This window comes from Terrapene carolina, unplaced genomic scaffold, assembly GCF_002925995.2.
Source record: "Terrapene carolina triunguis isolate 2854851 unplaced genomic scaffold, T_m_triunguis-2.0 Scaffold93, whole genome shotgun sequence".
Lineage (NCBI taxonomy): Eukaryota > Metazoa > Chordata > Testudines > Emydidae > Terrapene > Terrapene triunguis.
The window spans coordinates 4,774,638-4,801,125 of record NW_020664444.1 but is presented as its reverse complement, the minus strand read 5'-3'; the positions used below and the strand labels follow the sequence as shown (position 1 = coordinate 4,801,125).

At 46.0% G+C, this 26,488-nt stretch overlaps 1 protein-coding gene across 1 annotated transcript in view; it reads left to right on the top strand.

The window, feature by feature from the left end:
• The window catches only part of LMF1 (lipase maturation factor 1), a 347,236-nt gene that overhangs the window by 306,956 nt on the left and 13,792 nt on the right, over positions 1-26,488 (top strand). The window contains 2 exon segments of the mRNA XM_026650800.2: positions 4,199-4,382; positions 16,338-16,450. Coding sequence (XP_026506585.1) covers positions 4,199-4,382; positions 16,338-16,450 — 297 coding nt within the window.

Genomic DNA, 26,488 nt, shown 5'->3' with positions numbered 1-26,488 from the left:
TTTGTTCCTCTATCTAACAGTTGGAAACTGGCTGGTTTTGCGGTAACACCAGAGGGGTAGGGAAGGAGAAGATCCTCAACATAGCATGTGCAGTCTGTTGTTGTTGCTTTGGTATTACGACAGCGTGCAGGGGCCGATTGCTGATGAGGCCCCATTGTGCTAGGCTAGAGTAAGAGACATTCCCTGCTTTGAAGACCTTGTAATCTGAATAGACAAGACAGAGAAAGGGGAGAGAAAGGGGTATAAAATAGAAGCAGAGCGATGGTTTACAGACAACATGTTAGTTCCCCAGTTTTTGTGCTTGCAGCCAGGTCGGGCTGATGCGGGAGAGGGTGTGTTTAGGTGCCCGCAGCACACCCATTGTGAGATCTGCGTGCCTGCTAGTTCCTCTTGATCAGATATTGAGCTGTTTAGAATTTAATCTGTATCTCCTGAGGATGTTGCGGGGAGGAAGTAGAACTGGAGGACCGGGAGTTCGATCATCCTACCAGCTGTGTGCGCAATTCCGACTGAAGTCAATATGAGCTGTAGCCAGGCAGTTGATGGAAGGACTGGGCTCAAGCCTTTTAACCCAGTTGGAGGATCTGAGGGAATCCTGATGAAACTCCATAGTTAGACCTCTGCTTCTGCCAGCCGCAGGCCCACACTGTGCTGACCATGAGATGTTCTCTGGAGCAGGGTTTCTCAACCCATGGGTTGGGACCCAAAACTGGGTGGCCAGAATGTTTCAAAGGGTCGCATGGCAGCTCCTGTCCCACGGGACTGGCTGGGCTCATCTCCCTGCTCCAGGCACTGCGACCTCTGGGGTCCCAGCACCACTCAGGTTGGGCCCAGCCGTCATGATAAGGGGAGTCTGGGTAGGCCAAACTTGAGTGAGTGGCACTGCAACCCCATGAGCCAGGTCACAGCTCCACTCACACAGATTTGGTCCAGTCAGGGAGGCGGTAGGTTGCAATGCCCAGGGCGGAGAGCCAAGCCCAGCTAGCCCCACGGCACAGGAGCTGCAGAAGCCACCACGGTGGGGTGAATGCTGGGCAGGATCCGACTGAAACCAACCCAGGGCCTCCGGCCCCAGACTGTGTAGTGGATCGTGATAGGTCGTAAACATTTACAAATAGGTCCTGAGCCCAAAAAGGTTGAGAACCACTGCTCTAGAGGCCTGAGCCAAAGGATGGAAATGGCTCCCATTGATTTCAGTGGGTTGTGGATCGTACCCCAGAAAACAGCCAACTGTTATCAAAGGGGCATTATACAAAGAGGGATCTGATTGGCTGCTGAAGATTCTGGCTTAGCAGGTACCCAGTGTAACTACCCAGGTGTGTTAGGTCCTTGTTACAAAAATGTAACCTTTGTAAAAGCCATGTCACGCCGTGAGCGGTAGAACTACGCAGCAAGCCCATAGTCACACTGGGCTTTGAAATGATCTTTTACCCACCTCTCAAACAAGCAGACATTTCTATTCAGCCTCTGCAGAAAGGGAAGCTTTGAACAAACACGATAAAAAACAAACCTCCGCATTTTAAAACATAGATGTGTTTTGCGTGACATGTGAAAGCCCTGTTTTGGAGGAGGATTGGTGGGGGCAGGGTAGGAGTGGTGAGAACAGCGTTGTATTAATCCTTGCACCTCTTAGAGTGGTGGAGTCTTGGAATTATGGGAGTTTGTTGTATTTGGGTTGTTGTTTTTCTTTTTCCTCTTCAGTCTAAGGTTCTTGTTTCAACAGTTACCAGAACCGAAAGAGCATGTGATGAAATGCTGCTGTAATATGTTTGTAATTCCACCCTATGTAAACCAATAAAAAGAGGATTGCAGCTCATAATGAATATACGATTATGTGAAACTTGACATATTTTGAATCACACAGTAGGAACCTACTTTTATTAGTAATTTGGTGTCCCTGATTTACAGTGTGTTTCTAACCATTGGGCAGCTAGCCACGGCTCATAACTCAGCCGAAGGTATCGTATGGGACTTGGCTGAAGAGTCCAGAAATCTATTAAATGCAGGTAACAATTATAAGTTGAGATGAATGGCAGTCCATTAGTTGCAAGGGTCCATCACTGGAAATAAGCAAAGGGGGAGGGAATGGCTGGTCTGAGCTTTCAGTTTCTTGGGTTGGTGGTGGAAAGACCAAGAGAGGACGGAATTAGGGGAGGAGTTTTGGACCAGTTTGATAGCTAGAATGATGCTGTTATGCAGACACCGTGGCAAACAGAGCGCTCCATTGTAGAGCAGCGTCACTGACAGATCTTTGGAAAAAAGCCCTTGCGGAATGGATTTCGACATGGGCGCCTCGCTGTAGATCTTTTGTGGCGTGGTGCTTGCACTCCGCATTGTCCGATTGCCTTGCTGTTTGGAGGCTGGCAAATCAGAAGACTTAGGTCTGTGTGTGACCTGCCATAAGGCTGGGGTGGTTTTTATATGTCTAATTAGGTACAGCCAGCTTGTTTTTCCTTTTCTGTTTCTCTTGGCTTCAGTTGTGATGGCTCACACGCCGCCCTCCCCTGCTCGGCTGCTGAGCAATGGCTCCGTGAGACTTCTCCTCCAGCTGGGATGGCGAAACGCTTGGGCACTTTCAGACAGTTGTTAATGGTGCCCCAGGAGTAATCTGCTAGGGGGTGCTCCATATGGGGTGGGTTGTATATGCCAGCTGGCTGCCACATTCTAGAGCAGACATAACCAATTAACCTGGACGCGCTGTACGTGTATCCTGCCCATTGCCACGGCCGAGGCTCAGCCTGGAACTCTAATGCTCCGTGACTGCAGCTCTACTAAGTGAACCCGAAGGAAGCCAGCCCGGTAAGGGCTGTGCTGAGCTCGTCCCAGCTGGAAGCGTCTCTGCTGATCCTGCAGATGGAGTCACATGAAATTGCATGTGCAGATACCAGAGTCGGGGGGTGCCATCAGGGCACCACACGCGCAGATGACACGCATGCATTTTTGCACATAGGTCGTCACGAAAATCTGAGTTACTGTGGATCACTTTTGTGATTGACCGAATCTCCACTGTCCCACACGAGTCGTGCGGTCACACAGCTAAGCCTTGCACGCCACAGGGTGTGCTGCCATTAGACTGTCAGAATGCCTGAGATAAAGGGATGTGCTGGAAACCAAGTAGGGGGAGAGGCTGATCTCGTGGTTAGGACGCCAGTCTAGGACTTGAGAGACCTGGATTGAATTCCCTGCTCTGCCTTGTGTGATCTTGGGCAAGTCTTTTAGTCTCTGTATGCCTCGATTCCCCAGCCATAGAATGGGGATAGTAGCACTGCCCTACGTCACCCGATCGCCCACAGGCCCAACAAGTCAGCCGCCGCCTGGGTTTCTTCACCCGGCGAGCTGTCCCTCCGGGTCTGGGTTCCCACAGCTACTGTCTCCACCACCGTCTGGGTCCCGGCTTCCTGCAGGGCCCCCTCCGTCTGGGTCTCTCTCTCTCAGTAACTGGCTCGGTGACGGGCTGGGTTCCAGCCTTTTGTGGGGTCAGTCCCAGTCACCACCTCTGCCACGTTTGGTCCCACCGGGCCTACCGGCACCTCTTCCTGCCACCCCTCAGTCCCTCTGAGGGGGCAGTGCCTCTTTAGATGGCCCAGTTCCCGGCAGCCCCAGCAGGCTTCCCTGCTCTAACTGCTTCCCGCCTCTGGGCTGCCCGGGACTTCCTATGGTCCAACTGGGGTCCCGTCCCCTTGCCAGGACTGACGTGGACCTCTTGCGTTGGGCCTGGGCATATCCTCCAGTGGTTCTCAAACTTTTGTACTGGTGACCCCTTTCACACAGCAAGTCTCTGAGTACGACCCCCCCCTTATACATTAAAAACACTTTTTTTATGTTTAACACCATTATAAATGCTGGAGGTGAAGCGGGGTTTGGGGTGGAGGCTGACAGCTTGCGACCCCTCCACGTAATAACCTCATGAGGGGTCCTGACCCCCGCGTTTGAGAACCCCTGGGATAAACACATTAAAGATGGTGAGGTCCTTAGGTGCGGTGGTAAGGGGGAATCCATAGAAGTACCTTCCATCGATTGGTTCTCAGCCGCTTGTCAGAATCAAAATGTTAAGCTGCTACCACATTTCACCTTAGCCGAAAAGCCAAAGGCAGGTTAAAAGAAATTTTAGGCTAACGGGGCAGTTCCTTGCTGGCTGTCAGTATTTAGGATTTGGCACAGCCTGAGAAAATAACAACGCAATGATTATTTCCCACAGCATTACTAAGGAACGAACTGAGATCATCTTCCAAGGTACCTCCAGCCTGGACCCCAATGATCCCATGGCGGTTTGGGAGGAGTATGAATTTAAATGTAAGCCTGGGGATTTGAAGAGGAGGCCGTGCCTTATAACACCATACCACTATCGTCTGGACTGGCTCATGTGGTTTGCTGCATTCCAGGTATGTACCTTATATGCCCTGAGGTTTGTGTGTTCTCTGGCCCAGAAAGAACAACGGAAGGCCAGAGAACAAGCAACATGAAACTGCTGTGCCCCTTGAGTAGACCACTACATCAACAAATGCTTGTTTCAGGTGATGTTGTAGTTGGTGGTGGTTAAACTATAGAAATAGGATCACACCTTGCTCTTATAAAGAGACCCTTTTCAGCTGAGGATCTCAAAGTAACAATACTCCTGTGCATATAAAGTAGTTACCGTATATACTCGATCATAAGCCGGTTCGTTTATAAGCCGACCCCCCAAGATGGATAAGTAAAAATGGAAATTTTTTATAATCCGTTCATAAGCCGACCCTATAATTCAGGGGTCAGCAAACTTTGGCTCCCAGTCCATCAGGATAAGCCGCTGGTGGGCCGAGATGGTTTATTTACCTCGAGCGTCTGCAGACACGGAGGTAAACCTAAGTAAACAAAGTGTCCTGGCATGCCAGCTGCTTACCCTGACGGGCCGGGACAGCAACTGGTGGGGAAATTTTTTGGGGGGAGAAGCTGGGAGTCAGGGGAGTAACCCCTGTGACCACCCCCCACATGACCCCGCCCCTAGCCCGGGACCCCCACACTCTCCCCATCCCATCCCTTCCCATCTTATCAGGGGAGGATGTCTCTGACCTGGCTGGAGCTGCTCCGGCAGGCTGGGCAGAGCGGCCGCAGCCTGCTCCGGCGGGCCAGACCAGGCGGCGCGGCCACAGCATGTTTTACAGATAGTATGCTTACAGAGCTCACTTCTCCCATCACTGAAATGCACCCACCTCTGGGGTGGAACACTACAGCTCACAGGAACACTTCACAGCACTTTAGGACAGTGAAGAAGGATGCTTTATGCAGTTGGAAGTGCAGGGGGAATGTAGGTAGGTAGAATGTGATTGCTCAGTTTGGAGCTTTGTCAGAACAAATGGGCTCTGTCTTTAATTTCCTGAATAGGTGAGCACTTCAGTGATTACAAAGAATATACAGTATCTACTGTGGATTTATTGCACATTCACAGGGGAGAAAAAATATGTGAAGCCCTAGTTTGAATTTCTATTTAAAAATAGCTTTCCAGCTTGTTTCTCGCAAATTAGAATAAATTAGCAACACATACGGCTAAAGTCACTCAATAGTTGTTTTTGTGACCAGGAGGAGAGGTACCTCCAACCAAAATATTGTGCGTCCATCCCTCAAGGAATGTATGTACGTGTCAATAAAGGATCACTTTTTAAAATTAAATGGAAAAAATGAATGTGGTTGAATAGGGGTTTAAGCTCAGTGGTGAATATGGCTCAGTTTTAGGTAAAAAAAAAAATTTCTCCGAAACACTAATTGTAAAAACACTTTGAACTTATATAGGTAGTGATTTTCACCCAAAGATTTCCCAGTGCGTTACAAACGTTGGCAAGTATCATTACTTTTACTATAAAAATGGGGAAACTGAGGCACAGAAAGGTTCCGTGATTTGCCCAAGCGCACACAATGAGTCAGTGGAAGTCAGGTCTAGAACCAAGTTTTACCATTCCGAGTTACCTGCTCTAACTGCTAGACTCTAGTGTCTCCTTTCTGTCAACCCTTTGAGACTAAATCTTGTGTTCCTCCCTCAGTGGCAACCCAGGCAGTTGGTTTCGTTGGGAGTTTTGCTGAGTAAGGACTTCAGAATTTGTCCAAATATCTTTTCCCCCACATGTCACCTGCAAACAGATGGGTGGGTTTTTTTAGTGGGGAAACTTGCAGAATTGTTTCTCAAGCCTTTTTATTCTTTTCTTCAGTCTTCTTTACATTCCCATTAAAATTTACAACAGAAGTTACAAAATCAAAGCTTGTGAACAATTACATAACATGAACCCACCCCAGAATATTTTATTATAGACATTTTCCTTCATCTTCTTGACTCTCCTCTGCCTCCTTCTCTCTCCTCCCCCCCATTTTCTGTCTTTGTGGTATTTTCATTTAGGCACCTTTTAGATTCTTCAGCAATGACATAAGCATCTCTCTCTGGCTATGGTTTTATATTTACCCCTCAAGTTTTTGTGTGCTGGAATTTCATTTAATCTGCATTAGGTATGCTTATCTCTCAGCAAGAAGACAGCAAAGGTTCAAACTCAAGCCAGTGCATAGCATTAAATGAAGATGCAGTGGGTTGAATGGAAGCGGTTGGTTGAAATCTCATTGTATTGTGGAAGGTTTTGAGGGTAGGAGAGAGAAACAGCGCTGAGATGAGAGAATGGCCGTTTCTTTCCAAGACAGGACTATCCCTATGGTTTTAAAATACAAAGTGTTCTCAGGTTTGAAAACAAGCGAGGACGGGGCATAGATACTAGTGCATTGTTCGCAAGTGTTGGCAGTGATGGTGTTGAATGACACTGTTACACACAAGTTAGATCTTTCAGCAGACATAGACCTGGCATGTTGAGTGACACTGATATATGTGAACAGCTTGGGGGAGGAGCAGGAGAAAGAATTAAAGCAGGCCCATTTACATCTCTTCCTTTTAATTCAATAAAAGGTCCCCAAGGTGTGTCTCTTACGCTGCCACACATGGGGCTACAGTTGTATTTGTGCATTCAAAGCTCTATAGTCACACATGTCAATTAATTACACCTCCACTAATTAAACTTGATGATTCCCCCATTGGCAGTAGGGACATGAACCAGTGGGTAAATGCCTACTGGTCAGTGTGTGTTTGTGTGTCCCCCCCCCCCCCCCGCCCCCTTCTATGCCTGATCCACAGAAAGTGTAAGTTTATTACAACCCCCAGCTACCAAGCCAGGCTCGTTAGCTCAAACTGTGGAGACTTCTGCTTTCAGCTCTGGAGCCCCTGATTGAGCCTCTGCTCTCAGCTAAAATGGCAGCTGTCACACATCCATCGGTTTCCCCAGTGTCCCGTAGCTGGGAGCAGAACCCCGGAGTCTCTGTTGTCACCATCTCTGGGTGCATTAAAGTGCCCAGTGGAGGATGCTGGTAACTGCCCAGAGTTTTCCATTTCAGTTGCTGCTGCATCTCCTTAGACCTGACTAGAATTTTCCGGCTGAATTGCAGGGTTCCGAGTGAAGTAACCGTATTGCAACTGGGCTGACACTTTGGCCTGGTCTACACTACGACTTTAATTCGGATTTAGCTGCGTTAATCCGAATTAACCCTTCACCCGTCCACACTACAGAGCCAGTTAATTCGAATTAAAGGGCACTTAAAATCGATTTCTGTACTCCACCTCGACGAGCGGAGTAGCGCCAAAATCGATTTTGTTAATTCGAATTAGGGTTAGTGTGGCCGCACACCACCGAATTAATGTGGTTAAATTAATGGGGTAGTGTGGCCGCACACCACCGAATTAATGTGGTTAAAAACCGAATTAATGTGCTTAGTGTGGCCGCGCACAATCGAATTTATACAACCTGTTTCCCAAATTCGAATTATCTAAATTCGGATTAATCCCGTAGTGTAGACATACCCTTTGTAGAAGCTGAGTCATGGTCCACCTTCCCCAGCAATCCCAGCCTGCCTTTCTGCTACCCCTGCTGGTTGCTTCCACGATACTCCTTCTGCCACTCTATATTGTGGGGGAAAAGTGGGCTGTCAGTGGAAAAAATGGTCTGCATGAAGTGGGTTCAGATTCTGCTTAGAACAAACATTGACAAAATGGGTAGAAAGAAAGGGGAAAAAAAAAACATACCCAGCAAAGAAACAGGGTGAAAAATGGAGAAGGAGCAGGGTGAAAAATATCATCACAAATAATGTAAATGCAGCGGCAAACATTTTCATATATGGATGCCCAAAGTTAGGCACCTGTATATATAGAGTTCGGTAGTTAAATCTGTAGTTTGATTTTTTTCAAAGGCCCTGAACACCCACAGCAAAGTTAAAGGTGGATGTAGAACCCAGAGGTTCTGGCTATAAGAATCTGCAGGCTTAGGACTGGAGACTGTAGACTCTGAGGTAGACACTGCTTCCTTATGGCCACTAGGGGCCTAGGCAGGGCTGCCACCAAAAAGTACCGAGAGGCTAAGACCTGGAGCAAGTCCAACCCTAAGGGGGCATGAATGACAGACCTTTGTGATTCCCTGATTGGCTGGCACTCTCCATATAAACCCGGAAGCCATTTCTGGGAGTTGCCTGAGCAATGCAGACCTCTGGTGTGCTTCTGCCGCAGACTCTTCCTTGCTGTGACTTGCCTGAATCCCAGACTCTCAGCCTTCTGACCCTGATCTTGTTTTACTGTCGTTGGCTTAGAATCATTGCTGGCCTTGGGGCAAGACCTTAGCCCAGCCTGACTCCTATTCTTGCCACATACTCTCAATCTGATAGCAGACTCTGATTCTGTGGTTTTTACCTGGCCTGGCCCTGGACTGATCTTCAACTCTTCCATCCAGATGTCGAGCAGCTCACCCCATTCCTACAGGCTGCCCATGATGTAGCCCTGACACTGACTCTAAGTTCCCTGCTCAGAACAAATGACGTTTCTGGCAGCACCTCTGAAAATTAGACCACTTATTTCTGGTCTATATTGAAATAGTGGCATAATTATGTTGGTTAGGGGGTTGAAAAAAAACTATATCCCTGACAGATGTTGCTATGCCAACATAAAGGCCAGTGTAGACGCAACTATGTTGTTGGAAGAGGGCTTCTGAGGACATAGCTAACTTTGTTTAGGGAAAAGAACAAGGAGTACTTGTGGCACCGTAGGGACTAACATTTATTTGGGCATAAGCTTTTGTGGGCTAAAGCCCACTTCATCAGATGCATGCTGTGGAAAATACAGTAGGAAGATAGATAGATAGATATAGATATACAGAGAACATGAAAAAATGGAGATTGCCATACCAACTCTAACTAATCAATTAAGGTGGGGTATTATCAACAGGAGAAAAAAAACTTTTGTAGTGATAATCAGGATGGCCCATTTCAAACAGTTGATAAGAAGGGTAGAGTAACAGTGAGTAACAGTAGGGGGGGAATTAGCATGGGGAAGTAGTTTTTACTTTGTGTAATGACCCATCCACTCCCAGTCCTTATTCAGGCCTAATTTAATGGTGTCCAGTTTGCAAATCAATTCCAGTTCTGCGGTTTCTCGTTGGAGTCTGTTTTTGAAGTTTTTTTTGTTGAAGAATTGCAACTTTTAGATCTGTAGTTGAGTCACCAGGGAGGTTGAAGTGTTCTCCGACTGGGTTTTGAATGTTATGATTCTTGACGTCTGATTTGTGTCCGTTTATTCTTTTGCGTAGAGACTGTCCGGTTTGGCCAATGTACATGGCAGAGGGGGCTGCGGGAAGCGGCGCGGGCTGAGGGATGCGCTGGCCGCCGCTGTAGACATACTCTTATTTAGGAACCTAATTGGATTTAAGAGCTTAACCTTACGCAGCTATGTTTAAAAATAATTGGCATTATATATACCATGTACAGAACATCCACTTGTCCCAGCCTACCTGTTGGAAGGATGGGTGTTTTTCTGTCCTTAAAACAAACCCCTTTAGCCAGGAAAAGGTTGGTTTTTGTTGCTGTTGTTTTTTAATTGAATCACCCTGGGTAGATGGCTTGGGGAGGGGGAGGGATGAGAAACCAGGGGAGTTAAATTTCAGGGGAAAAGTTTGAGAATTCAAACTGGTTTTGCTCAAAAATAGTTAAGGGGGCTTATAAAACCAGGCTCCTCCTGTCTCTGGATTGCAGTTTATTTCTTTTCTTTTTTTCCCAGTTTTCCCAGGCTGCCCGATGACTTTTGGAGCAGCGGGCCTGAGAGCTTTGCAGTTTATTGAAGGTGGTCAGTTAAGGAACTGACATATCCAACTCCTGACAAGCTGCAGAAAAGCTAGTAGGGCTTGGGGGAAGAAATTTACCATCCCTTTGTGCTGCTTGTGACAGGTTCCTCTTTGCACCTCATCACGTTTGACATATGACGCCTTCTTTCACTTGGGGCTTCCTGAGAAACTTTCCACTGTGGAGCATAACTACAAGATTTGCACTAGGGAAACACAGGCATGTTGACAGAAGTAGGCCCAAAGCCTGTCATGGCTGACATGGGCCTTCACTTGTCACATGTTTGAATAGCTGGCATATCCGAAATGTTAGACGCTCAGGGATTTTGTTCTGGAGCGTCTAACTCTGAAGTGCAATTTATTAGTTGACTACCACTTAATTACTGTCCTGGTCCCGCTTTAATTGCATGTAATATAATGTGACATTACTTTCCAAGAAATCGCTTTTATGATCTTAATTTTATTATCTAAATACAATATCCCTTTTCATTTGGTTTCTAAATCCCTTCCTTGTTTTGAATGTGCATCCCGTGGGTGCTGTAGCTCTGAATTAATGTCCTTCATTTAGCATTGGGAGGGACATAACCAATCCAGTAACGTGTCTGTGTCGCTTCTCCCCATCTGCAGAAGAGAAAATCTGCAGGGGCATTGACATGTAGACATCCGTGTGCTTTTCGTTTTAATTTATTTCTTAGCAGCTGCTTAGAATGGGATTCCCTTTGTACCATCTTCCAGCTGATAACATGGTCATGAGTATGTATAATATGAGTTATGTGAGACTCAACAAATGTCTCATGAATATTTTGGGCTTGAATCCTACAAGCATTTATGTACATAGGAGTAGTTTTACTCATTTGAGCAGTGCCAATGACTTCATTGGCGCTACTCTCAGGAGTAAAGCTACTCATGTGCATAAGTGCTTGCAGCATCATGTTCTTGATCAGCTGCGGAAAAAATATTGTAACAGTACAATAATTTCTAGGCCACCATGTGACTTAAAAAGAATCTGAGTCCGGTTCTGGCTGAAATTTCCATGGAGATGCTAGGGAGGAGGGAAAGAGGTAGGTTTACTCCTCCAGAAGGATCCAAGTACAATCCCAGTTCCTGCATTCAGAGAGGGCAAGGAGTACTCAAGCCAACCACCAGCTGTAACCCTAGCCTTCCCGAAGAGGGAAGGGTAAGACCAGGCAATGTGCCTTCACAGAGCTGGTCACTCGTGGTGGTGGGAAAACACGTTTCCCACTCTTTTGTCCTGGCCAAAGGCAATATGGTGAAGGCTGATTAGTGTTGTCATATTAGTAATAATGAGAGCTTTGTTTGGGAACTGGACAGAATGATATGTCTTTTTGGTCTAAGTAGCCGGTGTTCGTGCTTCCATTGCTTAGAATTGTCCTGACTGGTCAGAACCTCAGCTGGTATAAATTGGCCTATGTCCATTGAAGTCAACTTAAGCCAAGATCTGGCCCAGTATAATTCCATGTATATTATTTAGAGAGGTCACTGCCAAATGGAAAGAACAAATTGATACTTCAGGAGGAGACAGAGAAAAGCAGCAGAGCAGAAGACAGCCTGAGGAGGAGCAGGGGGTTAATGAGGGGGTTGCAGTGGGACATGGTGGGGCAGGACTGGAGGTACATGACGGGGTAATAGGGAGGCTGAGTGGGTGCAGCGGGCTATCTGGGGTACAGGAGGGAGGCTGGGTGGGTGCAGCGGGCTATCGGGGGGTACGGGAGGGAGGCTGAGTGGGTGCAACTGGCTATCGGGGGGTACGGGAGGGAGGCTGAGTGGGTGCAGCGGGCTATCGGGGGGTACGGGAGAGAGGCTGAGTGGGTGCAGCGGGCTATCGGGGGGTACGGGAGGGAGGCTGAGTGGGTGCAGCGGGCTATCGGGGGGTACGGGAGGGAGGCTGAGTGGGTGCAGTGGGCTATCGGGGGGTACGGGAGTCTGACAGAAGAAGGGCACATAACCAGGGGGTGCCAGGGAATGGGGGGGGCAGTGGGAACTGTCAGGTATTAGTCTATGGGAATGTAGGAGGTGGGGCCGGGGCTAGGAGACTGGAAGCATGTGGAGGGGGAATGTGAGTAGGGGAAGAGAGTAGGTGTGTGGGGTTGGAGACAAGGAGAAAGGTTAATGATAAGGGAACAGGATGGATGCAGGGGGAGGGGATAGAATGGCAGCCTCCCCCCGCCTCCCCCCATGGCAGGTGTTACAAGCAGGTAAGGAGAGTTTATACTCAAGCAGCCGACAGAGAGACCTGCGTTTGTGCATTTCAGGTTTTAAAAACTACCTGACAGTATTATTTATTAAATTCTCGTGGTTTGCTCATGGTTTTTGAACACTTGGGGTTGACAATAGTGTTTGAGCCGGCCGATCGGCTGAAATGAAATGTGTGCAAGATAAAATCAGAGAGATGGACGGGGGGTGACCTTTTTTTGAAAACTTATCAGTGTAAAATGCTGTGGTTTTCCCGTCAGCTGAGATGAGCATGGGACAAAAACCCAAAAGGATCTGCTGCTGTTTGAACGGCCTGCCATCTATATTGGGTGTGTTCCAGCCACTCGGTTCTCTCTCTGTTTCCCATAGCAACGGAAATAACAAACTTTGCCATTACAGAAGATTTGCCTTTTATTTATGCTCTGTGTTAATCACAGTCTTGCAGGTACAGCTGCTGGGTTTAGCTTTCCCACAGTGTCCCCTACTGCTTGCTTGAAACATCCATTTGGATACATGTGTATAAAAGTCTTTTTATGGAACAATAAAGCTGATAAAACCACGGGTAGGTGAAATGCTCTTTATGGAGATGTGCTGGATACCCATATTAAATACACACGCTTCATTATTTCAGAGAAGGAGATAAATAGAGAGGGTCAAATTCTGCCGCTTGCAGTGAGTGGGTGCAACCCCCTTGAAATCAGTGAGCCAAATTCAGAGATCATTTAAATAAGGAGGTCAATTGTACACGGGTCAGCAAATGGGTATAAATGAAAGAGAATAAGAGGTGACATGGAAGAGGTGTGCAAAATGAGCGTGTCAGAGAAGGTACATCAGGCTCCTGTTTTCCCTCTCGCCTAATACCAGAGTAAGGCAACAGCCAATTACCCAACACATTTAAAAACGATAAAAGGATTTTTTTTTTCACATGGCACACCATTAGCCTGTGGAACTCACTGCTACCAGATATGATTGAAGCCGTGATTTTTAGGAGCTGAGAAAGAATTTGATATTTATAGAAATAGTAACATCTCCAGCTATACAAGACAGCATGTGATATGTAATAGATGGAAACCTTCATGATTCCAGGCATAATCCAATCACTAGCTGATGGGGGTTAGGAAGAAACTTGCCCATGGGTAGGTTATTCCATAATTGCTGTTTCAAGGATTTTTCCACTTTCTTCTGAAGTATCTGGCTCGAGATGCTGTCGGAGACAGGCTGAACCACCCGGGCCAGATCAGTCTGGTGATTCCTGCAGTATGTCCCTACGTGACAACCTCTTGAGTAGTTGCTTTTCCTGCTCTGTGCCCTCTCCCTACCACTTTGGTGCATACGTCGCATTCAGTTTGCACACCCACTGAGAGGCAAACGGAGTCCAACCATGGTAGTGGGAAGGGGCACAAAGCAGGTGAAGCAACTAACTGGAAGATTAAAGACGAAGCTTCCAACACAAGCTCTCTACCATGCTCTGTACCATCCCCTCTGCTCCCAGAGGAAATGCAGCAATCCCGGGCACAGACTGGGGGGCAAGTCACAGAATAGGCCAGATTCTGTTTCTACTCGTAATCTGGTGCAATTTCCTTGAATCCAGCGCTACCTCTGCTATCACGGCAGTGTGCTTTAGAGCAGAGTTGCGTCCATTGACTTCACTGCAGCTCCTTACATCAGGGCTGAAATTGGTCCCCGAGTGTTTTTCCACTAGGTCACCCCTTCCGATCCAGCTCAGTAGCAGCTGAAAGCCATCGACAGCTGAAGTCTGTTTGGTAGCCAGTGTGTGATGAGTTGATGGGTCTCGTGCCGGTTCCTGATGGACCTCAGAGAAGCCTCCACAATGATGAGCACCGTCGTTGCTGATATCTCGCTAATGAGACTGAACCACCTCACCTTGGGGCTAGGTCTCGCCAGGGCAGTGCTGCTGTTCCCTGTTGGGACCCTAGGAAGGGTTTGAAGGGGCGGGGGGTACTGTATAGGTGCAGCCCCACTCTCTGTGCTGTACCTGATCTGTGGTTGCATAGAAGGCTTTGTTCCCCGGGTCTGTAAAGCTGGCGTTTTCAGTATGCAATGACACTTCCCCTAGGTGCATGACTAGGCTAATGAAATCTGGGCTCTTCTTACTCGAAGGACACAAGGAGAAATCACAAGGGCATTCCAGGCTGAGTAAAACCTCCTGCGTTTGTCCTCTGTTTTGTGAGTAATGTCTGGAGCAGGAAGTCCTGAGTGCATCATTGTTACTGCAGAGAGCCAACGGGATCTCTACTAACACAGGAGCACAACTGGAACTTGCTGCCTTTCCAAAGAATGTGTTATCCATTGGCTAGGGCATCAGGTTGGGAGTCAGGAGATCCAGGTGTTATCTTGGCTCTGTCACTGACTCCTGGATGACATGGGCAAGTCACTGCCTGTCTCTGCCTCAGTTTTCCTATATGCGAAATGGGAATGATGATGCTTCCCCACCCACCCCCTTTATAAAGCAATTTAAGATCTTCATCTAAGTGATGGTTGAGTGCTAAGTATTATATGACCGTCTCTCATAATAAAAGCAGGGATGGGCAAAGAGGAGGCAGGCATGTTACTGCTTGGACTCTGAAATCCATACCTACTTACGGATCTGTTGTCTGGTTGTCTGTTGGTAGCTTTGGTGTGACTGTAGAGCCAGTACATTCAACGAGAAGGCAGGTGCTTTTGTCACCATCAAAAACTAGGATTTTGTAAGTCTGATATCTTTGCATTTTCCCTGCATTTTCCTGACACTGCTGCATGCTTTTGTGCTATGAAAGGGCAACTGTAACCCTTTTAGGTATGACACCACCATTTCAGTGTCACTTAACTCTGAATCTAGTTCATGTGCGTGTGGATCTTCTTGCCCCTGTAGTTTTAAATGAGACAGGATGTTCTCTCTTTTCTATATGCAAAATTTTCTTAAGGTGTTTTCTGCTTACTGCCGACATAGAGGAAGTATTCAATATAAATTTCCCTTGGAGAGATTGCGTAGCCCCATCTAGATGCGCTGAATTTGTTTAAACATGCTGTGTGAAGCTGTCCAATGTTTACCCCACACACATGTTTGAAATTACAGCTGGCACTAGAGATTATATATGATGTGCCAAGCACACATCCTCTCCTTCAAAACTCACTTCTCGTGCAAAGGCCACAAATTCTAAACCACCGTGTTAAAGATGGGAGAAAAGGGAGAGAGATAAAACCACTCTTCAGAATGAACCTTCTTCTCGAGTCTCTGAGGGCAGTGGATGCTGTCTTCTTATTTATATTCTACAATCCTCATATAGCTTGTGTCCTGTAATGCAACGCGGTTGTGCAACAGTGTCAGGTGTTGGCTTCGTAGCTATCCGTGGCACAGACATACAAAATGTTAAAGGAGAGTGCTGCGCTATCAGAGATGCACCCTTCAGACAAAAAGTTCAAATAAGCCCCCTGTCTAGCAAGGCTGCCCCGGTGGCATTTCAGAATCCAGGGTTTCAGAAAGAGGATGGGGCTAAGCCCCAGTGTTCCAGCCAATATTCCCTTCTGTCACACAGGTTCTAGTGTCCAAGACTATGTATAGGCTATTATGCATTTAACTACATACTTCTTAGGGTGCCTTTTTTGCTTTTAAGTCCCTTGAGCACAATAGGAGACCACAATGATTCATGCTGTTACTTGTGGCAGCCAATAAGGTGCTACAGGTCTTCACAAAGCAGCAGTACCATGCGGGGCCCGTAGAGCAACATGCAAGGAGTCACTTCTAGGTGAGGTGAGTTTAGTGCAAGGCTTACTGGTTTAGCTCAGAAGAAAGCTCCGCTTTTGACAAACCAGGCAGATCTGCTGAGTACAAACTCTGAAGGTTTCCAGCTTGCCACAGCAAGTCCAGCCACTGGTGAGATTCCTTAATATCTATTCTCTGTCCAACAGTCTAACACTTTTGCTTTGTTTTTCTCTCCTCCCCACATACTCCTCTTCCGCCAGACCTACGAACAGAATGAATGGATAATCCACTTGGCTGGAAAGCTGCTGGTCAGTGAAGAGGCGGCATTGTCACTGATAGCGTTCAATCCATTTGAGGGCAAGGCACCACCAAGGTAAGCTGTTTCTATAAAGGTGACAGGTGTATCCAGACTCCATCTACAATATGCTTCTTTATAGCTCGGAGGTGTAAACATTGTTTCTTTTTAGTGTGCATTTTATTTCATGGGACACTGGTACCCCTTCAGTAGAGCAGTGCCTGCTGAAAAATTTACACTCCTTTTAACACCTTTAAACACAAATGTAAACACCTTTACCTCCTTCCTACTGCTCCTTGGGCTGACTTACAGTAAGCCAGCCGTCCTTAGGTAGAGAGAGTTCCCAGGCACTTGCATCAAGGGACAAGCATCGCTTCCCTGGCACAGAAATCTTGGCTGTTGGTGCAGCCTATGAGCTTTACAACATTCCGCCAGCATCGCTTTGCGTGGTCAAAGCAAGAATACCATTTCCGGTGGCCGTTGAAATAATAGAGTGATTGATGATTTATTTTCCTGCAGAAATATTTGTTTTTGTTGGAATTTTGGGGTTTCATTGAAAAAAACGAACACCAGCAGCCAAAACCTGAAAAATTGCTACAAAAGGCACATTTTTCAAAAACATTTCTTAGAAAATATTCAGCCAATTTTTTTTTAATCAGCTTTAATAACAATATTTGGCCCTTCACTCATACTCTGATGCTGTCAAAGTGCATTAAACAGATTCACAGCACCTACGTGAACTAAACGTTCTTGTGAAGGAGATCTCGTGCTTTTCAGGTCTAACACCGAGAACCCCAAATTATCTGAGAAGGGACTTAGCACTTCCTAAGACTATCCATCAGAATACCAAACTCTGTTCTTCTATTACCTATATATATATGGTTATATATAATACACCTCTACCCCGATATAACGCGACCCGATATAACACGAATTCGGGTATAACGCGGTAAAGCAGCGCTCCGGGGGGCGGGGCTGCGCGCTCCGGCGGATCAAAGCAAGTTCGATATAACGCGGTTTCACCTATGACGCGGTAAGATTTTTTGGCTCCCGAGGACAGCGTTATATCGGGGTAGAGGGGGGTGTGTGTGTGTGTATATAATATATTAGGGCTGTCAAGCGATTTTACTTAAGTGCAATTCCCACCAACATAAACCAGAGCTTCCTAATATCAGGGAGTCTTCTGTTTTCCTAAAATCCTTCAGACACCTTGCTCTGCTGATCTGATTCATCCACATGATGCTTAGATACTGCATGGACAGGTGCTATAGAAGATTTTCAGGTAGCTTGACCAAATTCAGATTTGATTTTACCAAATTATCTACTCACCTAGCAGAACCCAGAACATGGATTCAACTTTAGTGTGGGCACGTTACCCTCCAGCCATTACAATCCAAAACTTTACATGAAAGACAGTCATGGTTTGGAAATACACATTTATTCTCTTCGAAGCCTCTGACCTTCCCTTCCCACTAGCAATGCGAAGCAAACTGAGAAACAGTGCCCTACTGTTGAGAACAGGCTCCTACGATACATAGTGCATGGAGTGCATGGATATTACCCATAGCCAGGAGACTCTGAAACCTAACAGAGTTCCCATAAATTCCAGTTTATTGTCCGAGGCGTATTATTGGGTAATATCACAGTTTGTTCGGTTACACAATCAATAGATCTGTTACACCAAAATAATTACATGTTGGATGTAATCCAAGGGGGTTCTTGGGGAGCTTCCGTTAATTCTTCCAGCAAAAGGCACACTGGGATATATCAGGGCGTCCCTTGCCGCTGAATGATACAATTTTAATAATGTTTACCGAAGGTTTCTCAGCTCTGATTAGCCCTGCCTGAATTAGCTTTACAATTGAGGAACAGATCACTTATGTCGCCTGCCCAACTAGTCTCCCTGGGCCCTATTAAAAGGAACGGGGAGTAGAATGTGAAGCCTGTTCTCTGGTGTAATTTGGTTACCCCGTTACTCCTTGGCTTTTTGTGAACTTTCACTCTGATCTACTAGATGTTCCCTGAGCAAAACAGGACTGCGCCACTGGGCTCGATATCTATTTGGGCAGCTTCTTATGCTAATTAATAGCACAGAGCACGTTGCTAACTGTCTAATGTGGGAGGGGTGAAACTCACCCTGGTGCAGAGGGCTCTCTCACAGTTCTGTATGTCCTCTCTATGGTACAGCAAAGGCACCCGTTCTAGGCGCCTAGATCCTCAGCCGTCACCTCGCTTGGACAGAGACCTGCGTGTCTCACTCCCTCGTGACTGGAGTTTTTCCAGGCTACACAGTTCCCTGCCCTACACTATGCTATTGCCAGCAAGCCAGACTGCCTAACTGGGCCAGCGCCTGCGCATTGCTTACTCTTTGAAGGCTGTGAACAGTGCATTGCCAGCAGTTACAAGTTACCACATGGCTCTTTCTAACACACATCTGTTATTAAGGGGAAAGCATTACAGAGAAAACCTATTAAAAACAAGAAAAGAACCTAAACACATGCTAATAAGCTTACCAGAGATCACCCCACCCACCCTCAGCTCCAGTGGGGGCTCTGGCAGGAGTCAGTCCTTCAAACCCCACCAAGGGGTTTTCTGTGGTTCCCAGTTGATGACAGCCTCAGCTCAGAATAAGCTGAGCACATCAGCCTGGTTCAATATATCGCTTGGGCCTTGGATCTCCAGCCTTCCGGAACAGGCAATCAGCCGACAGCGGGTCCCTCCTCAGGGCGTAGCTTCGAAAGGGTGGCGGTTTGCATACCTGGCGAAGGGCATTTGCATTCAACTCTCTCTAGATATTTCCCAGCAATTCCACTTTGCATGTATTGTCCCAGAACACCATTCCTGTCTGCCACATGGTTCAGTGTTGTCTTGTGATCATCCAGGCCCCCAATAATCCATAACCTTTGGACTCCAAAGATACTTACCCATCATTCAACAAGGGTTTTTCAAGGGGATTGGCGGAAATTGCCCTACCCATCAAAGACACCCCACACACTACCACCATTGAGTCCTGTATCTGGGCTGCACAGGGCACTGAGGCTAGCGGGCCTCGCAAGGATACCTCCGCAGAGGCCACGGAGGATGGGCCTGAATTCATGTTAATGCACAATTGGCAAGAATGAGATGGGATAACAGCCACCAGAGGTCTGGGCAGCAGCCCAGCTCACCAGGCCCGGTTTATGCAGGTGGATTTCTATCCCTGATCTCAGCAGACTCCATTTGCGGAGAGTCTGAATGTTTGGGCTTTAACCGTGTGGAGTTAACCCTTTGGGTACATCTACACTGGGATAAAAAAACCCACGGCACCGAGGCTCAGAGCTGACTGAGAGGGGTCAGCTGACTGAAGCTTGCAGGGTTATAACATCACAGTGTCAACATTTGGGACGCTCCCGCCCCCGCCTGGCTTCAAAGCCCAGGCTCCAGCCGGTGCCAGAACAGCTGCACTGCAATGGTACAGCCCCACGAGCCCAGGTCAGCTGACCTGTGCCCGCCACAACCATGCCCCAGGGCTTTCTTTGCAGTGTAGACATACCCTTCGCGTTCTCCAGCATGGTTCCTTTTCTAAAAAGTCCTGAAGGCCGGCTGCCTCGGGAGGTTGCTAACAGAATCCGGAGCCGTTAGACACCGGCTTGAATCAGGCGCCCCTGTTGGCAGCAAGCAAAAGTTGTTACCGTCTGACAGCTGTGGGCAATAAACAGCTTTTGCAGTTGATTAAACAGCCAAAGTGTTTGATAATCCCAAAAGCTGTTTATTGCCAGGATACCCCCAGTGCCATAAACATTGTTCCTATTATACACCAAAAACTCCTCTAACAACAAGCAGTAACAACTTAAAAATCAAGGAGAAATACATGTTGTTTCTTGCCTTGTTGCATGTTCATAAAAGACACGCTGTAACTGAGTGCAGGGTGATTTTAGAAGCAAGAGAATAACTGAGATGTGGTTGGGTTAATATTAAGTTTTTCCAGGCTGTGATCAGTTACTGTGTTCTGCAGAAGGTAAGAAAATAAAAGATTTATGTATTAAAAAAAACCAAACCATTATCAACGTTAGCATCTCTCTTACTTTGTAAACTCTTCTGTGATGGTCAGTACATATTATATGTAAGGGTGCATCCTAGGTTGGATATTAGGATGCAGATGGTTTTGTATCACCAATGGGTCCTGAATGTGATTTTATAACTGCTTTGATGCCATGTGTTGAATAGATGGTCCTCTATATCTTGTAGAACACAGTCTTGAATCATCACTGAGCGACACCAGTTTTATACCACTGTAGTCTCCGTTTTCACTTTTCCCCAGTATAAACAGCTATTTGACCATGTGATTTTTAACTGTACTCTGAGGGTCCCAATACACTCCTGGGTGATGTAAAATAATAAATAATAATAATTCAAAGTCTCATTTTGGTCCAAATCCAAAGCCATAATCTGGATCCAGATCCAAATTTGCGGCTTTAACCTCTCTTTAATGATCCAAAATAGAACACTGAAATTTGCCAATGTTTGGGTTTGGATCTGGATTTCCCGAAATTCAGGAGTGTTTGGATTGTGATTTTGGTTCCTTCCATTTTGAGGATAAAAAGATTCATAGATTCTCAGGCCAGAAGGGACCATTATGGTCATCTAGTCTGACCTCCTGTATAACTCAGGCCAGAGAACTGCCCCCAAATAATTCCTAGAGCAGAGCTTTCAGAAAAACATCCAATCCAATCCACCACGAGCCTTGGTAAATTGTTCCCATGGTTATTTACTTTCACCATTAAAAAATGTACACCTTATTTCCAGCCTGAATTTGTCTAGCTTCAACTTCTAGCCATTGGTTCGTGTTTATGCCTTTCTCTGCTACATCGAAGAGCCCATTGTTAAATATTTGTTCCCCATGTAGATACGTATAGACTGTGATCAAGTCACCCCTTAACCTCCTCGTTGTTAAACTAAATAGATGGAGCTCCTTGAGTCTATCACTGTAAGGCATGTGATAGATACCGGAGGGAAGTGGGGAAGCGGGATACCAGGAGGAAACACAAGGAGGAGGGTGCAACAGGGGAGGCAGGGCAATTGGCTAGTTATCTTAGGTGTCTGTACACGAACACAAGAAGCCTGGGAAAAAAGCAGGGAGAACTGGAAGTCCTGGCACAGTCAAGGAACTATGATGTCATTGGAATAACAGAGACGTGGTGGGGTAACTCACATGACTGGAGCACTGTCGTGGATGGGTATAAACTGTTCAGGAAGGACAGGCGGGGAGAAAAGGTGAAGGAGTTGCACTGTTTGTAAGGGAGCAGTATGATTGCTCAGAGCTCCAGTATGAAACTGGAGAAAAGCCTGTTGAGAGTCTTTGGGTTAAGTTTAGAGGCAAGAGCAATAAGGGTGATGCCGTGGTGAGCGTCTGCTATAAACCACCAGACCAGGAGGATGAGGTAGACGAGGCTTTCTTCAGACAACTAACAAGTTTCCAGATCACAGGACCCGGTTCTCATGGGGGACTTCAGTCACCCTGACATCTGCTGGGAAAGCAATACAGCAGTGCACAGACAATCCAGGAAGTTTTTGGAGAGAGTTGGGGACAACTTCCTGGTGCAAGTGCTGGAGGAACCAACTAGGGGCCATGATCCTCTTGACCTGCTGCTTACAAACAGGGAAGAATTGGTAGGAGAAGTAGAAGTGGGTGGCAACCTGGGCAGCAGTGACCATGAGATGGTCGAGTTCAGGATCCTGACCAAAGGAAGAAAGGAGAGCAGCAGAATACAGACCCTGAACTTCAGAAAAGCAGACTTTTACTCACTCAGGGAACTGATGGGCAGGATCCCCTGGGAGGCTAATATGAGGTGGAAAGGAGTCCAGGAGAGCTGGCTGTATTTTAAAGAACTCTTATTGAGGGTGCAGGAACAAACCATCCCGATGTGCAGAAAGAATAGCAAATATGGCAGGCGACCATCTTGGCTTAACAGTGAAATCTTCGGGGAGCTTAAACACAAAAAAGAAGCTTACAAGAAGTGGAAATTTGGACAGATGACTAGGGACGAGTATAAAAATATTGCTCGAGCATGCAGGGGTGTAATCAGGAAGGCCAAAACACAACTGGAGTTGCAGCTAGCAAGGGGTGTGAAGGGTAACAAGAAGGGTTTCTACAGGTATGTTAGCAACAAGAAGTTGGTCAGGAAAAGTGTTGGGACCCTTACTGAATGGGGGAGGCAACCTAGTGACAGATGATGTGGAAAAAAATGAAGTACTTGATGCTTATTTTTGTCTTGGTCTTCACAGATAAGGTCAGTTTCCAGGCTGCTGAATTGGGCAGCACAGTATGGAGAGGAGGTGAGCAGCCCTCAGTGGTGAAAGAACAGGCTAAGGACTATTTAGAAAAGCTGGACATTCACAAGTCCATGGATGCCAGTAGATTGAGGGAAGTGATTATTCCCCTCTATTCGGCACTTGTGAGGCCACATCTGGAGTATTGTGTCCAGTTTTGGGTCCCCCACTACAGAAAGGATGTGGACAAATTGCAGAGAGTCCAGAGGAGGGCAGTGAAAATGATTAGGAGGCTGGGGCACATGACTTATGAGGAGAGGCTGAGGGAACTGGGCTTATTTAGTCTGCAGAAGAGAAGACTGAGGGGGGATTTGCTAGCAGCCTTCAACTACCTAAAGGGAGGTTCCAAAGAGGATGGAACTCGGCTGTTCTCAGTGGTGGCAGATGACAGAACAAGGAGCAATGGTCTCAAGTTGCAGTGGGAGAGGTCCAGGTTGGATATTAGGAAAAACTATTTCACTAAGAGAGTGGTGAAGCACTGAAATGGGTTCCCTAGGGAGGTGGTGGAATCTCCATCCTTAGAGGTTTTTAAGGCCTGGCTTGACAAAGCCCTAGATGACCTTCTGAGGTCTCTTCCAACCCTGATATTCTATGATTTCTGATCCTTTAATCATTCTCATAGCTGTTCTCTGAACCCTCTCCAGTGTATCAACGTCCTTCTTGAGTTGTGGACGCTGGAACTGGACACAGTATTTCAACAGCGGTCACACTAGTGCCAGATAAGGAAGTAAAATAATCTCTCTACTCCTACTCAAGATTCCCGTGCATCCAAGATGGCATTAAGTGCTTTTGGCCACAGCAAAGATCTGGATCTGAATCGGTATCCTAAATTCAGAACTAGACAACAACCTCTGCTCTAGTATATTTTTCCTCATTGATGCTGTTTGTTTACTGTTTGCACTTCACTCAGCATGAATAATGAAGCTAGAGTGGTCAGTTTTCCTTTCTTAGCTCTTATGCCCCAGCACAATTCTGCTGAATTTGCACTTCTAGCATATGCAGCTGAAATCGTTAAAGAGACACTGTCAGTTGGTTTTGATCCAAAGTTTGTTCTGCTCCAAAACTTTTGCATGATTTCTTTCTTTTAATTTCAAAGTTGGCCAAGTTTTTGTCTGGATTTAAACATTGCCCCATATCTCTTGCTTCCCAAATCCCTGATCCTGCACCTGAACCAATGTGGCTGGACTCTTGCACCCATAGTCTCGTTGAACTCAATGGGGCTGCCCATGGATCTGTGGGATTACCTGTGCAGTTTGGACGGAGACCCAAACATGCTGGTACAGGAGAACTTGAGAGTGAAATTTACCAGAAACTGACTAATCTATTTTCAACCAGGTGAACTGAAGGGGGAAAGAACTGAAATAATTAAACACATATTCCTATAATTCTCTCAGTTGTAATCATCTTATGTATTATTAGTGGTGTAACACAAGTCATGATTTTCTTTTAAATATATGTTTTTAAACAGGCTTGTGCCCCTTTTAAATCCAAGCAGAACTTGTAAGTAAAATATTAATAATACTTCATTTCATTTTGGACAAGATTTTAAAAAAGTCCCTAGTGACATTGCGTGTTGCCATTTTGGGGTTCTTGAGACTTCTTGAAGAGGTCTGATTTTTCAGGAAATGCTGAGCACCCACTCTCTGTCAGTCAGGCCTCTTTAAAGTGTCTCAAATTGGGCACAAAACACTCAGGCACTGTAAATTACTAGCCACTTTTGAAAAGCCACTAGTTAATTTCTTGGTTTTACAACAGTTTTTTCCCCCCACAAAACCTTAATTTGAACATTGACAGCAATAGTTGAAAACGAAAGATAATTTTTTTTGGTCTCATAGGCTCCAATGATTCCCACAGTCAATGCATAGACTAAGGGCATCTACTAACCCATACGCTCCAGCCTACATCTGACTGCTACAAATCTTTAACACACCTTCTCTCCCCACCTTACGGCTAATTATTCTGCCCACCAAGATTCTGTTCCACTTCAGTAGCTGGGTGGAAAAATTCTAATTTTCCTACTATTTTCCCCCCATTCTAAAGGGAATTTTGAGACTTAATTATTTTCATTCCCTGCTAGACTAAATAATTAGGGAAAGGGACTGTTTTCCATAAGAACATTAAGTTCCATACTCCATAGAGTTTATTCTGCTAATGGAAACTCTACACCTCGAATAGCCAAGGGACTTTCAAAATGAGTTAATGCCTTCAAAATGAAATTTCTGAGACCAAAGTTTGTAGGTTTCTTTACAACTCTGAAAAGTATAGTATTTTTTCAAGTGTGATAAATGTAAAATGAGAAACAGGTGACTGATTAAAAATGAGTGCATTGTTGAATGCGCGGCCTAATTGAGTGTGAAACTTTACTTCAAGCAAAGTGATGTTATTGGAATGTAGATGTACAAAATATTATTGTTCAGTGGATAGTTCATAAAACATTCGCCGTCTTAAATTTAAATGGTAGGATTTCAGCTAAGAAATGAATTTGTGTTGTAGCATACCGTCATGGAAACAGAACTACAACCAAAAATTGATTTTGCTTACAGAAAGAGCAAAAAATTGTTTCCATTTCTGACTGTAAATATTCAGTGACTCTCATGTGAAACTTTTCAAATGCCAAGCCCTTCTTTTTTCATTTCTTAGACCCGCTTGCTTGGAAATCTGTGGGTTTTCATTTGAGTTTTATCCCGTCGTTGTAAACTTTGGTTGATGAAGCCTCAACACACAATTTAAAAAACTAGACCCTGACATCCAATTTTATTCCTATAGGCAATATCTTTTAATCTGATATTATTTGACTAGAAGAGCATTAGAGGTTAGTATTATGTAGTGTTCATGTTCCATCTGTTTTATTTTCTGTGTCCTTAGTACTTAATGTATATGGACCAGATCCTCAGTGGACATAAATCAGGATAGCTCAATTTAAGACATATCTTGTGTGTTAGCTAACATTGTATCTAATATGAGGTAAGATCTTTGGCAATATCTACACTGCATGGCAGAGTTTGCGGCATGTAGGCTACGTGTAGCTTCGCGCTGCAGTGAAAAGCAAGCTGCGTCACGCTGCCGGAGCCTTTCTCCACTGCCGGAGCCTTTCACTGCAGTGGGGAAGAGCTCCAGCACCGGGGACCTGGCAAACCCTTTTTAGCCGCTGCCTCCCTCCCTGAGAGAGCCTTTCCGTGCTGCCGAAGTCTTTCCTGCCGCAGGGAAATGTTCCAGCAGTCAGGAAGCAGCGGGATATGACATGGCTAAAAATATCAGTGTAGAGGGGGAAACACAGCTCGAACGAGTAGAGAGCCATGTAGGGTATGTTCTTGGGTACAGACCCACAGGCACAGGCATGTCTTTACTTGCCTAGGCCGTGCCTCACCATCTAGATGGCTGTTTGTACCCATGCTAGAGGGGCTACACACATGTGTACTCTATGTGCTGCTGAGAGAAGCATGCAGTGTAGATGTACCCTTAGGGAGGATGGAGTCGTTTGTCGTTTTCACATGAGTTAGCAGGTTGAGGTAAAGACTATGGGAGATCTTGAGATATTCCTTGACCTGCTAACTTATATGAAAACCATAAACTGCTTTGTGTTCAATAGGAATTTACCTTGTGTTAGTTACCAAGTATTAGCTAACACAAGATAAGAACACACTTTTTTTCCCCCCTCCAAGTGAAGATCAGACCTTAGAGTCAATAGCTCTTTGTTTCTGGCCATTAGTTGGGTCAAAGACATATAGAGGGGAAATAACCAGAAACATTATATGGATACTGTTTCACGGACTCATTCACACTGGCAAATGGAGTACATTTGTAGCA